This window comes from Sciurus carolinensis, chromosome 9 (genome assembly GCF_902686445.1).
Source record: "Sciurus carolinensis chromosome 9, mSciCar1.2, whole genome shotgun sequence".
NCBI lineage: Eukaryota > Metazoa > Chordata > Mammalia > Rodentia > Sciuridae > Sciurus > Sciurus carolinensis.
In genome coordinates, this window is record NC_062221.1 from 25,609,135 (window position 1) to 25,623,843 (window position 14,709).

The 14,709-nt window shown below is 39.1% G+C and overlaps 1 protein-coding gene across 5 annotated transcripts in view; it reads right to left on the bottom strand.

The window, feature by feature from the left end:
* Positions 1-14,709, bottom strand: part of LOC124993408 (collagen alpha-4(VI) chain-like) — a 129,881-nt gene that overhangs the window by 51,916 nt on the left and 63,256 nt on the right. For all 5 annotated transcript variants that reach the window (XM_047565222.1, XM_047565221.1, XM_047565223.1 and 2 more), the window contains 6 exons: positions 12,287-12,358; positions 10,536-10,562; positions 8,167-8,211; positions 5,777-5,830; positions 1,941-2,003; positions 1,508-1,573 (listed from right to left, as the gene is read on the bottom strand). In XM_047565222.1, the coding sequence (XP_047421178.1) occupies positions 1,508-1,573; positions 1,941-2,003; positions 5,777-5,830; positions 8,167-8,211; positions 10,536-10,562; positions 12,287-12,358 (327 nt within the window). The remainder of the gene's footprint in view (positions 1-1,507; positions 1,574-1,940; positions 2,004-5,776; positions 5,831-8,166; positions 8,212-10,535; positions 10,563-12,286; positions 12,359-14,709) is intronic.

Sequence of the window (14,709 nt, forward strand, 5' to 3'; positions counted from 1 at the left end):
ATTCAAAGGATAGTTAGCACCCTTCTCTGAGCACAGCATGAGAGTAGAAGTCATGGGAAACAAATTCAATATGACAAGACACTGCCTCAGAGGTTTACAATTTCCATTTACACACACAATTCGGGGCCGATGTTCAAAGTTAACACTTGGCTAAAATCAGGATGGAGGCCTCTGAAAGCTGTGAGCATGCGGCTCTCATTGTAGCCATGGTACTGTGATGGGCATAGCCTTAGACAGTTTGTCTAGAGGCCTAGGTTTCTTCCCAGCAGTAAACCTTGAGCAAACCACAGAACCAAGTTCATTTTATGCTCAGATCACAACCTTTCTTCCCAGGAATAGTTTCTCCATTCTTCCCATCTTACAGATGAGCCCCAGATGGGTTAAGGGTTGCTTCCCTGATGTCTCCTTAGCTCAATCCTGCAGACAACTGAGTGACCCTTCAAAGGACTCTCTGATCACAACATCAAAGGGAACATTCTCAATAGGGTTTGTTCAAAACAACTATAATTAATGACAGGATGAAATATTCTTACAGCCAAGTCCTGGTGATTTTCTTATAACTACATAATAATGACCTTGTTACAAACTGAATTTAACTTAGGATCCGGATATATATAACATGGATGCTATCTAGACACAATCTAGGGAGGAGAGCCAATGTCCTACAGTTTTGTCAAATAATGCAAAACCGGGGTTGGAAGCAAATAGAGGTTCCTAGGCTCCTATCTAGTTACAAATATTTTGCTATGCAACCTCATTCCTAGAAATTAGGAATGGGGAAATGTGAGGACTGAAGCACTTGGGTTATTTTAGTCATTTTTCAAAATCATGCATTTTAATGTCTGGGACATAAAAATCTAAAAATGGCTTCCAAGAAATTAGCATCTGTCAAGTTAACAAGTCTTTTTTCTTCTGTGATGTCTTCTATCATGGTGCTTCTAGTCTTTAGAACTAGACAAAGATCTCCTCTTTTAAAAAATGGCTAGTACCCAATACACATCAATCAGCTCTGACTACAAAGGAGAGCAAGCCTGTGACATGATAATTGTGAACATCTTTTAAATTTTATAATTGGAAAATGCTTAAAGTGGAAGAATCCTAGGCATCATTGAGTCAGATGCTTTCATTTGGTAATGAGGAAACCCGGAACAAAAGAGGTAAAATAACTGGTAAGGTATTACTAATGTTGTGGGAGATGGAATTGGTATAGGAAAAAAACTAAGACAGAATGCAAGGACAAGATGTTAAGTGAAGATTACCACTCAGGACTCCTGTGTTCATGGATGATGGAGTCCCATGGATTTGTTCTCTGGCTTCTTTTTTCTTTTTTGCGGTGCTGGGGATCGAACCCAGGGCCTTGTGCTTGCAAGGTAAGCACTCTACCGACTGAGCTATCTCCCCAGCTTTGTCTTCTGGCTTCTTAAGAATACCCAATTTTTCTGCACCATCTAGCATCCATTCCCCTGCATTGCATACCATCCCCCCAAGCAAACGGAGGTCATCTTACCTGATGTCCATGCCTTCCTTTTTCCCCCTTAGGGCCTCGAATATAACTATCAGTTCCAGAATCTCCCTGAGAAAATAAAAGGTTGTTTACTCAAACAGACAACAATCAATAAAAAAAAAAGATATTATAGGAAACGTTTCTTTAAAAGAACAAAGAAAGAAAACCACAACCAAAGTGAACAGTTTTTATTATCCAGACCCATCCAGTAACCCCAGATACCTGATGCAATTAAAATTCCAACCTATTTACGAACCCAAATGTTCTGTGACATGGATTTTACTCTCAGATCTCTTGTTTGTTGCAATGCAGTAAAGATAGGCTGAACAGATGCCTCATTAATGAATAATAAAGAGCTCTTCGCCTTTGTGCCACGAGCAAACATTTCTCAAGTCCCTGGAATTAAAGCAGAAGAAATCCCCCAATCTTTACTCACAGGATCTCCTCTCAGCCCAGGCTCTCCACGCTCTCCGGGTTGTCCGGGTGGTCCTGTCAAGCCCTTAAATTACAAAGAAAAAAAAATGTGTCACTTTTCAAAATTTCCTATTGCCTAAAAGGAAAGGAACACTAAGAGGGAAAATAAGAATCAGGCTCAAAGAGCAACTTAGTACTTGAACTTGAAAGTATTCACTGTCAAAAAGGTAGTCAAGAGGTAGGAAAGATGTTTTGTTGGAACCCTTCCATGTGCTTAGCCCTAGGTGTGCTTCACCTCACTTCTTCAGAATTAACCCACTTGCACGTGAGGGACTTGAGGCTCTGGGAAGCTGGACCCAGACCTCCCTACTATCAAATTTCTTGATTTTTCCACCCATAAAAAAATTTCTTGATTTTTTCACACATTAAAAAAAAGGAGAGGGGGAGTTTTGTCCATCATGGATGTGAGCAGCATTAACAGAGTAAGACCTCATGGGGAAAAAATAAAAGAAGAAAGAGAATGATGTTTCCAGAGCTCCTAACTGTTGCAGGCAGGGAGCCAGAGAGGTAAAGTAACTCACCAAAGGACTACAACATGATAAGGAAATGACTACTTCTCTTAAAACCTGTTGATTCAGTGCTATCTATGCAAAGTTCTTACAGAGCCACAGTGGGAGGGTACATCTGAGGAACAGACACATTACTGTTCAGCTCTCAGACACACAGGAAATGGACCATTCTCTAGGCTCCAAAAGGGGCTACCTCATAATCTTATTTGAGACTTCTCCATACCTCTGTCATGTCCTACTAAAATGGTAAAAGGGAGGAAAGTAATTCTAAATTCCAATCCTGCTGTAATATACTAGAAAAGCAAATTTCTTCTCCCCCTTTCCTGGTATTGGGGATTAAAACCCAGGGACACTTTACCTCTTAGATACATCCCCAGCCCTTTTTATATATGTATATTTTTAGATGTTAATGGGCCTTTATTTTATTCATTTATTATGTGTGTGTGTGTGTGTGTGTGTGTGTGTGTATATATATATATATATATATATATATATATTTAGATGTCATTGGACCTTTATTTTATTTATTTATATGTGGTGCTGAGAATCAAACCCAGTGCCTCACACATGCTAGGCAAGTGCTCTACCACTGAGCCACAACCCCAGCCCCTATATTTTTCATTTTGAGATGCAGTCTCACTTTAGTTGCCAATGCTGGCCTCAAACTTGCAATCCTCCTGCCTCAGCCTCCCAAGTAACTGAGATTATAGGCACGAGTCACCAAGCCCAGTTTAATAGGCAAATTTCTTGGGATATTCCCTTTTCTCATTTGCAAAACAGATGTGCCTACCTATTATGGTTTGGATCTGAAATGCTTCCCAAAAGCTCACATGTTAGAATCATGGTCCCTAACAAGCAAGGTTCAGAGGTGGGACTTTTAGACAATGATTGGATCATAAGAGCTCTGACCTCATTGATAGATTAATCCATTTGATTTACTGATAGCTGAATGGACTACTGGGAGGTAGAGCCTATTTGGAGGAAGTAGGGCTGTACTGGAAGGGTTTATCTTGTCCCTGGCCCTTCCTTTCAAAATCAACGTGTCTGTCTCTCCCCCCACCCCGCCCCTTTATGGATGCCATGAACCGCTCAGCCTTGCTCTGCTATCATGCCTTTTGACCTTGATGCTCTGCCTCACTCAGACCCACGGCAACCTCTGAAATCATGAGCAAAATAAATTTTTCATTCTCTCAGGTATTTTGGTCACAGCAACAAAAAGTTGACAAACGGGGCTGGGGAGATAGCTCAGTTGGTAGAGTGCTTACCTTGTAAGCACAAGGCCCTGGGTTTGATCCCCAGCACCCAAAAAAAAAAAAAAAAAAAAAAAAAAAACAGTTGACAAACACACCATCTTCTAGGACCAGAAAGAAGAAATTAAAATGTTCCGTAGTCTGGCATACAGACTCTTTTACAGTTTGCCCTATTTCCAGTCCCTCCTTTCTCTGACCCAGACATTGGGCTTCCAGAGTAAACTCCCAGACCTCTAGCTTCAAACATGTCCTCTCTCTTCAAGCATATGTCTCCCCAGAAACTTCTAATATCCCTTGATTACTCAGTCAAGACTTTCCTCTCACTCTTTAACTTTTTGTTTCATCTCCTACTGTTGCCAAATTGGAATCTTACATTGAGTTCTCCTAATACTGTCTTCCCTTGTGACTGTTCCTTAAGCATCTCTTCTCTTCCTACTAACAAAAGAACTGAGTTTTTAAGTCTTGATTTCCTGTGTTCCCTGTAATGCCAGGGTCCTCACTACCCTTAGCACCTGCTTAAATGCCAGAGTTCTTAGTATGGAAGGTTGTTCTCTTGCCCTCCTCCCTTCTCCCTCATTATGATTAACTGCTACTGATAATTCAAATTTCATTCACTCCCTCAAAGAAACCTTCCTGACTGCACAAGCTGAATTGGATCCTCTGTCACTTCCTTCCCCGTGCACAGATCTCAGTGGCAATCTTAGAATGATTTCCATGATTACTTCATTAATGTCTATCTCCCTGTGTAGAGACCAGTTCTGAGATACACAGTTATGCCTGGATTACAATAGAGGCTCAGTAAGTTTTGATGTTTAATCCGTAAAGAAAAGTCACCCTATTTTAGTCTCCTCTCCAAGTCACTGAGCTCCCATTGACTCTCTGTTTGCACCGTCCTATATCCTTTATCAAACCTACCTTGTATTGCAGTTCTTCCTATATAAACTTTATCTCCTGCACAGGTTAATAAGCTCTATGTTGGTCATAAATTGCCATGACTTATTTATCTTTGAACACTACTTTGTAGCAAAATGTCCCATATTTAGGAAGAACTTGACAAGTATTTATTGAATTTAACAAATGCACTTGAAACTTAAAGTTCTGTACTGTTAAGGAAGTATGGTGCCCTTTTCCTTCTCCAAAATCTGATCCACACACTTCTAGTTGGAATTTAAACCACAATAATAAGGCATGTCTTCTGATTCTTACTGTTTTATTTATCAGGAAGTTGAGCTACACCATTAATTGTGCATTCTTGGAGTAAAAACATTGCTTTAATTTCATGAGGACGACAAAGGATAAGTGAATAAATTTCAACCCCTATCCCTATGTAATTCTATCAAACAACAGAAGCTAAACAGCCATGCTGGATTCTGTACTCAATGTCTGCCATGGGCACAGGAAGGGAAAGCTGAAGTACATATACCAGGTATGGTTCTTCTCTTACATAGAAATAAAATTATTGCATATTATCACTATCAAGAAGTTAGTACAAAAAATGAAAGTTGCAAGAATGAAGAAAAAGGGATAGCACTATAGACTGACATGGTGAAGGAATCCATCATTAGGAAGAAAGAAAGGAGCTCGTCACTGGGAGAAAGGTGATATTCAAATAAGCACTGAAGATGGAATTCCAGGAAGGGCAGCTGGTATGAGCAAAGACTCAGAAGTGGTGGGCATACATAAGGAACACTCAGGAGACAGAAGGACAATTTGACTTAATTGAGATTAGTGAAGAACGTGGTTGAACAGCCTTGGATGGAAGACTAAACCATTAGTAACAGGGAGCCATGAAAAACTTGTGAGCTAGACAGGGACACAATTGTGGCTCTAAAGCAAAGAAGGTTAAGTCCCTGGATTTACATGCCTTGTTTCACTATCAGCAGAGTCCTAAGTAAACATTCCAGTCATCTAACATTGCCTGTCCTTTAACTCTCAATCTAGTCTTTAAACCACTAAATGTTCCTTCCCACAACTTAAAAATAAATGGCTGATATCAGTTTACCCAGTAGAAATGAGAACAGAATGCCTGCAAACTTTACCCAATTTCCCCTATTTCCTTTTTCTCCAGGTGATCCTGGAACTCCACGATTACCCTGGGAAAAGAAAAAGAAATATATAAAGAATCTGTATTCTATTAGTCACCCTAGAAACTTCAGATAGTTTCACATTTTAGCCAAGAGCAGGAAGTCACTTTACCACAACAGCATGACAGACTAGATCCTCTGAGCAACCCTCCCCCTGAAAAAAATTGCAAATTCCAGATAAATCAAAACATATTTTAGACATATTAATAAGATGTTAAAGAAAAAAGAGAAAAACTTTGTTCAGAATAAAGAGAGAGCAGGATTCAGAAGAGGTAAGAGCTCTTGGCTGTCCTAGAGCGTCTTGTGATCAGCACGTGGGGTGTGTGTGTGTGTGTGTGTGTGTGTGTGTGTGAAGAAAGACCTCAGCTTGACAATTTTTTATTGGTACCAGTAACTAGTGCACTAGGAACATGGCAGAAGCAAACAATCTCAACTCAGGCTTTAACACCTTTTCACAGATGAAGTTCCATCAAAACCAGATGTGAATCAAAAGTCACAACACACAGGAGGGAGACACCATGACTGAGAAGCCAGAAGAAATAAAAACAACAGAATCAGACCCACGGTGACTATACATATTGGCATTATCTTATACAGAATATAAAATAAGTATATTTAATATGATTATTAAAATAAGCAAAAGAATGAATAAAATAGCAAGCAACTATGAAAAAAGGCCCAAGTCAATTTTTTAAAGAAAAAAAAAAAAAAAAAAAAAAACCTTGGGTTGGGGATACAGCTCAGTTGGTAAAGTGCTTGCCTCGCATGCACAAGGTCCTGGGTTCAATCCCCAGCACCAAAAAAAAAAATCCTTGAAGTAAAAAATATAATAAATGAAATTAAAAATTTGGCTGACAAGATAAGTAACATATTAAACAGAAGTGAAGTGAGAATTAGTGCACAGAAGAAATTATAGAGAATGTGTCCCAGAAAGACAAAGAAATAGAAAATATGAAAAGCAGCTAAGAAGACAGTTAGGAAAGAATGAGAAGTTCTCATCAAATTTCTAATTAGACTTCTATAAAAAGATAATTGAGGGCTGGGGATGTAGCTGTCGGTAGAGTGCTTGCCTTGCAAGCACAAGGCCCTGGGTTGGATCCCCAGCACCACACACACACAAAAAAAAAGGATAATTGAGAAAACAAGTGCTACACTTTGGATGTTTAATGTCTCCACAAAGACCCATGTGTTTAGATTTGGTCCCAGGGTGGCAGTATTGTGAGAAAGCTATGGACTTTTAAGAGCTGGAGACTAATGTGAGACCTTTAGGTCATTGAAGGAAATTATGGGATCCTGGCTCCTTCCTCTTCCTCTTCTTTTGCTTCCTGACCATGAGGTGAGTATGTTCCACCACATGCTCCCCACCATTGCCTTCCAGCACCTCCACCAGGGTCTAAAAGTTATGGGTCTACCCAATCTTGAACTAAAGCCATAAGCCCAAATTAACCTTTTTTCTTTATAAATTCAGTATCTTGGATATTTTGTTATAGTGATGGAAAGTTGACAAACACAAAAATAAAGATTTTGATATGATGATTTTTCTAAGTATTTTCTAAAATTTAATGAAGACATAAACACTTAGATTCAACAGCCTAACAAGTCCCAAGCAGAATAAGTAAAAAGAAACTCACACCTAGACATATCATACTGAAACTGTCAAAAAGAAAAAACAAAGGGAATTTTTAAAAGCAGCCTGATACATATTTTTTATATATTGCTTACCAAGGAATAATTATTTTGAAACATAACTTCTTAAGAGCAATAATGAATGATACAAGACAATAAAAACCAGAAAACTAGAAAGTTATATTTCAAAGTGCTGAAAGAAAATAACCATCAACACTGAATTATTTACCCAAAGAGCTATCTTTCAAGAAAAAGAATAAAATAAAGAGATTTTCAGGAAAATAAAGCCAAGGGAGTTTACAATGAAACAACCTTCATTAAAGGAAACTCCACAAGTTCTACCTTGGGTAAGAGATACATGATGTTTTCCTTGTTCTTTTGAAAGCATCAACAGTACTGAAAGAAAGACTTTGACAATACTAGTTGATATACGGATAAAGCTAGATAAGCACTGGCTATGGAGAATGATAATAATAACAATGCCTGACAGGATCTAACAAAAATAGGATGGAACTAAAATACTGAATGATTAATATGTGATATCAGAGGGGGGTAAAGTTGGGTTTTTGGGATCCATGTATGTCAGAGATAAGAATAAATAATATAAGTGAACTTAAACACTGTTGAATATACGTGACTAATCAGGAAAAGCTATACTCACTAAAAGAGTATAAATGCCAGACTAGTCAAGGGGAAAACAAAATGAAATACTTCCGTACCTGCTCTCCATCCAAGCCATCAGCACCTTCTTCTCCAGGGTTGCCCTGTGGAGCAAAGGAACATCAGAGTTACATAAAATAGAAACAGGTATACATGGATATTTCTTTGATGTTAACTTCCTTGCTAACTTATTTCCCAGTTGGTAGAAGAATCTAGACCTTCTGGTTTCATTTGTTTGTTTGTTATTTCCACAATCTAACAGTGCTGGGGACTCAAACCGGGGTCTCAAGCATGTGAGGCAGGCACTCTATGTGATGGGCTATATAGCCAGCAGAATCTAGACCTTCTGAAACAACACTTACATATAGCATGCAATTATTAAAAAGCGCTTCTCCCTGAAATAGTCATTACTGTTTTTCCTAGTGGGTTCAGGGGCTAAGAAGGAGAAAGAAGAGAAAGAGGAAGAGGAAGAGGAAGACCAAGAAGAGAAGGAAAAGGGAGAAGAGGAGGAAAGGGAATAGCTTAGGGAAAAAACTCAAATTTCAAATGGACAAGAAAGATCCTATCCCCCAGCAAAATCGAATGACCCCATCACGAAATTCATGCTGCTGTTGGGAGTAGAATATCTGAATGTTCAACTCCAAAATGTCAAAGATTACTCATGGTTTTCATATGACAGGATGAGATAAGTTCTCAAAAAAATCAGTGTGTTGATTTCAAGACCTTAGATTTTATGGCCACTAGATGGAAATTTGGTAAAGTCTCCAAACCAAAAAATTTCACATTATGGACTTTAAAAATTTATTCTCATGGGTATGCTAAGATGCCACTCCAAGTATGTTTATGATATTGTTGAAAATAGTATAGAAAAGATAGAGAAAAATATTCTAAATATTTCCTATGATCAAAAAATTAATACTGTCTTTGCTCAATGGAATTTGTTACATTTATTTCTATAAATAAAATTTTAATAAATATTTAAAAAAAAAAAAAAAGAAAGATCCTAGTTGGGTACAGTGGGGCAGACCTGTAAACCCAACAGCTCGGGAGGCTGAGGTAGGAGGATCTCGAGTTCAAAGCCAACCTCAGGAACGGTGAGGTGCTAAGCAACTCAGTGAGACCCTGTCTCTAAATAAAATAGAAAATAGGGCTGGGGATATGGCTCAGTGATCAAATGTCCCTGAGTTCAATCCCGGAATCCAAAAATGGAAAGACTTTAAACACAGCACTGAATTCAAGGCTGAATGAAACATTTCTACTACCTGTCTCATACTAAAAATATATTTTTGTCATTCACATTCTTTAATTTTTTTAAAATTATGATTGGATTAATCTATATAATGGGAACCTGGAAGATCACAGTTTAAGGAGAAATTCAATGAGTATGTGTATATGTCTATGCATTTTGGGAAACTTTTTTTTAAAATAAAAAACTGAAAAATCAAGGCCAACTTGGTAACAAGAGTTTTTAAAGCAGGTTGGGAAGGCAAATGCATAATAACATCTCATCAAATGTTCCATCGCTTTCAATTATGGGCTCTTTATCTTGCCACTTATTTCAACATGACAATTAATACATTCATTATAAAGCAGAACTTTGCAAGCAGAATTAAATGCATTTACACATGTGGAATAGTTGCTTTCCTCCTACTGTCCACAAAAATTTCAGGAGAAATTTTTTAAACAAAAATGGAGCTGAGTTGGTATATGACAATTAGTATCCCAGACTCTTGGACCGAATTATGGGCAACACGTGTCACAGGCCATAAGAGGTGAATCAGTAATATCACAAGGTCTGGGTAAAAAAATAAAAGTCATGAGCCCTTGTCTGTCTTTTCATCGTTTTGTAACCACTCCTTAGGACAATACCGGGAACAGAGTGGGCATGCCATAAGTATTTATGACTCAGCAAATGGAAGCTTTGATTTTTGAATCTGCATGCAAAATTATTCCCTCAAGCTGGGGATGTAACTCAGTGGTAGAGCACCTGCCTAGCCTGTGTGAGGCCCTGTGTTAAATCCCCAGCACTACAAAAACTGATTTAGTTAAATCATTAACTAATCGTGGCAACTCCTTCTCCACCAACCCTGTTCTATCACCCTTCTCTCATTTGGCACCCAATTTGATCTGACCCTCTACATCACACTCTAGACTGTCCTGTGATGGATATGGTGGTTCAATATTATTCTAGAGTCAGCAAGATTTGAAAATAATAATATATGTCACTACCTCGATTGAAATACATGTTTTACAAACAGTCAATAGTCACTTATTGGCATGGAGGTTCAAATATTAATAAGATCTGACCCACTCCCTTGTCTAAAATTTAAAAGCCTCGCCCCATCAAGCAAAGGAAAGGGAATTGGAATCAGTATTATGTTTCCCAAAGAGACTGCTGTCCAGTTTAAGAGTAAAGATGGTTACCTACCTGCTGTCCTGAAAATCCTCTTGCTCCCTAAAGTTAAGAAGAAATAAGAATAATTGAGCTGGGTATATATATCCAAAGGAAATTAAATCAGCATACCATATAAATACCTGCATGATCATGTTTATTGCAGCACTATTCAAAGAGTTAAGATATGGAATCAGCCTAGGTGCCCATCAACTGATAAAAGAAAATGTGGTGTATATACACAGTGCAATATTACTCCCGGCTATAAAAAAGAAAGAAATCTCATCATTTGCAGCAAAATGCATGAAACTAGAGAAAATTAAGTGAAATAAACCAGACACAGAAAGGAAAGTATCAAATGTTCTCTCTTATATGCAGAGGTTTTAAAAAAAAGAAAAAGAAAAAAAGAAAGTTGACCTGACTGTCTAACAGTGATTGCTAGAGGTTGGGAAGGCAGCAGAGGTGGAGAAATGGGTAAAGGAGGAGGATGGATTTGATTAGTGCACAAAGTATGTACATGTTGAAATATCACACTGAACCCCACTAACAGATACAATTAATACATGTTAATCAAAAATAAAATAGGGCTGAGAATATAACTCAGTGGTAGAGTACTGGCCTAGCATGTACAAAGCCCTGGGCTCAATCCCCTGTACTGCAAAATAAAATAAAGAATTTGGCTTGAATGAGATTCTTGAACCTTTGTTTCATTTAGGAAACCATGTTACCTGATTTGAAGAAAATATAATTATTAGATCAGAATGAAGATGCCTTTTCTTGTCCAGCAAATGTGATGGGTTTCACAGCTCTCTGATTACTACCGCCCTCCTTTGCCTATGACCTGGAGAAAATTGCACCTTGCTGTTCCTCACAGAGTAGGCAGGACAGCAGCAACCTGCCACTTATTTTTATAATGACATCTTTTTTCAAGCACAAGTGAGAATACACTGGTTAGCAAGAGTGAGAAGGCTCCGAGGAACTACAGGACAAAGTAATTGGAAGAGTAACTTGTTATTGTAATATACAAAACATGGTCATTGTGATCAAGAAAACTCTAAGACCTTTATGTTGAATACATTCGACTGTCATGTATAACTAAAAAGAACAAAAGTTTTTAAAACGAAGACCTTTATGTTGTAGAAATTTTTTTTCTTACCTTATAAAAAGAGATTATCCAATAACAAAAGGTTGAGGCACCTGGAGTGCAGTCACTTGAAGAAGTGCCCCAACCGAATCCCCTTATCTGTACATTTTCAGTGTTCTCGAACCTACCTTCCAACCACAGGCACTCTCAGCTCTTTTACTGAGGTTTTTTCCTGGGACCAAAGCCTGCTTTGCCTACAGGCAGGACAGGCCAAAGGAGCTGGGGAATTAACACCTCCTGGCATCAGCCCTCAATAACCTGATAGGATGTGGTGTACAAACACCCAGCTCCTTCACCCTTCAAATGGGAAAACGTTGAGGTGCATGTTCAACACTGGCTGCCAGAGTTCCTGGGGAGCACTGAGCTGCATCTGCCCATGGCAGTGATCTGCTAATGCATCGTTTGAGGTCACCTTCCCTCCATGTCTTACTCCCTTCCTTACTCCTCTGCCACTGATTGCTAGGATCACCTCCCAGCAAGCTGTGTGCAGTTGATTGCTTTCCGGAGGCTTTACTTTTAGAGAGCCTTCAGTCTAAAAAGAAGTTAAGCCACCATAATTATGCTGAGGAATGAAGATTTTTCTTGAACTCAAGGGTTGCAACCAAGAAAGGGAAAGAATCCTCCAACTTGAGGTCTCACTCACCTTAGGTCCCCTCACACCCAGGCATCCTTCCTCACCTCGGGGTCCAGGAAGACCTCTGGGGCCTCTTTCTCCCTGTAAAGAAAGAGACGCGGGGAGACCACCAAGCAACTGCCTCTGTCACCACCCAGCCAGTTCAAACCAGCAATAATGACCACCAAAATGGCTGAGGCACAGGGTCCTTAACAGTTGCTTTTACATCTTCAAGGATCTGATCAGATGGCCTGCAAGGCAGTCGGATTGTTAATTCACCAACTGTCCATCTCAAGACCCCCAAAAATCACAGAAGCCCAAATTATCTTTGTTTTTAATCAGTTCAGTCAAACCACAGGGGCAAAACTTCAGAATTCAAATAAAATAGATATGTTTGAACATTTCCTTCAGACAGCTGAAACTGGATAGAGGTTTTCTTATGGTCCCACCAAGAAAAAAAAAAAAAAAACTTGATTTAATAGTTTCTCTTCTAGGTGAAATTCTTCCCATTCCTAAAGTATGGGTCATTTGTCACCCTACTCCTGAGAAGCATCTTTTGTTACCCCACCCAACAGCCCTTTGGTTGTCCTTATAATAGTTTATGGATTTAACTTAGCATTTATAATAGTGAGGGTGTTGTGTTTTTTGATGGTGTTGTTTGGTTGGTTTTTATGTATCAGAATTTCCTGCCATATTGTAAGCTTCACTGAGACAAGAACAGTGTCTCATTTATTTATCTCTGGGTTTCCAGTCCCAAACCTTTTGCCTGACACACAGAAGACATCAATCAGGATTTGGAGAATGACTCACTGAATTATATTAGTGGGTAGAAGCTTCTCATCTATGCACTGAATAAGGAAGGGAATGGTAGACATCATGCCTTTTGCCAAATTGATTAAATATGAATTAGAAAGTCTCACACGACCCATGAGCTTTAATCAAAAGAGAATCTACATTATTTGTAACATCTAATTTAGACTTCATGAGGTCAGAAAATACAGAAGCTGCTCAGACTATATATAGGCATGTGATAAAGTGAGAAGCACTCTGGATTCTTTTATTAAGAACCTGGATTCAAGTCTTAGTTCTGCTTCCAACTTGTTTGGTGAACTTGGACTGTTACACGTTTCCATAAATCACAATTCTCCCCACTTATAAATGTGGATCTAGATAACACAGATTTCCAATGATCTCATAGGATCTCATATTGACTACATGAGATACTATACAGGAAATACTTCACAAACCACATGACAGGACAAATGAGATGTTCGATATCTAAAGGTCGCAGCCGGGCATGGTGATGCACGCCTGCAATCCCGGCAACTCAGGAGGCACCCCTGGGTTCAATCCCTGGTACCAAAAAATATTTTTTTTAATAAAAATTAGGGTAACAAGAGATAATGAAAAAACACAGGTTCTGGCATCAAACAGGTTTGGTCACATTCTTTATGTGACCTTAACAGGTCATTCTGCACATTCCTAGTCCTCATCTATACAATGAAACTATTCATAGGTACCAGGAGGGTTGTGATGAAAATTAAATTTAATAACATACAAAATGCCTAAAGCAGGGCTTGACACATAGTAAATGCTAAATAAATGTCGGTTCTCTCCCCTTCTCTCTAGTCTACCTGCACTGTTAGGTTCAGTGTATGGTGTTTAAGTTTCATCTGGATGGAGAATTTAGTCCTAGCGTTTCTACTGAACTAAACTACTCACTCATAGTAGATAAATTGTTTAAATCTATAGAATTCATGAGTCAGGCAGATTGTATTTTCCAAAGCTGGACATCAATATCTCCCATCCCACACACTCTGTGACCTACCACTCCTCCATCTAGAGGAATCTGATTCCCTCCCCTTGAATGTGGCCTGGGCTCAGTGACCGGTTTCCAACCATCAGGATGAGATAGACATTGAGAGGATAATTTCTGAGGCTCTGTCAACAGCCTCATGGTTTCAGCCTTGGTCTCTGGGAATGGTCACTCACAGGGGGCCCTTCCCTGTGGGGATGCTCCCTCTCAGACCCAGTAGCCTTGAGGTTCCAGCTCAGCCTGTCCTTCCACCATCCTAAATAAGAGTCCAGACAAGTGACAGAATATGCCACCTTGGCATTAGGTCCCTGGTCCCAGCTTCTACCGCCCCAGAAGTTCTTATCCACCCAGCTGACACCCCAGACACCGAGAAAAGTCATCCCACTTCTGTTCCCTTTTTGGTTTCCCAACCCACAGATGCCATGAACATAATAAAATTATTATTTTATGCCACAAAATGGGAAAGGGTTTCAGGGGAGAGGAGATCAGTTAGTGAGAGACAATCAGAACAATTTAAATTTTTCAACTTGATCTTACAAATAGGATTTCAGAACCCCACTCTGAAACCACTCCATCTGCACAGAGGTCTCTGCCACTTCTCAGGCCATGTGACCTGTTTTGGGGAAAAAGACAGTAA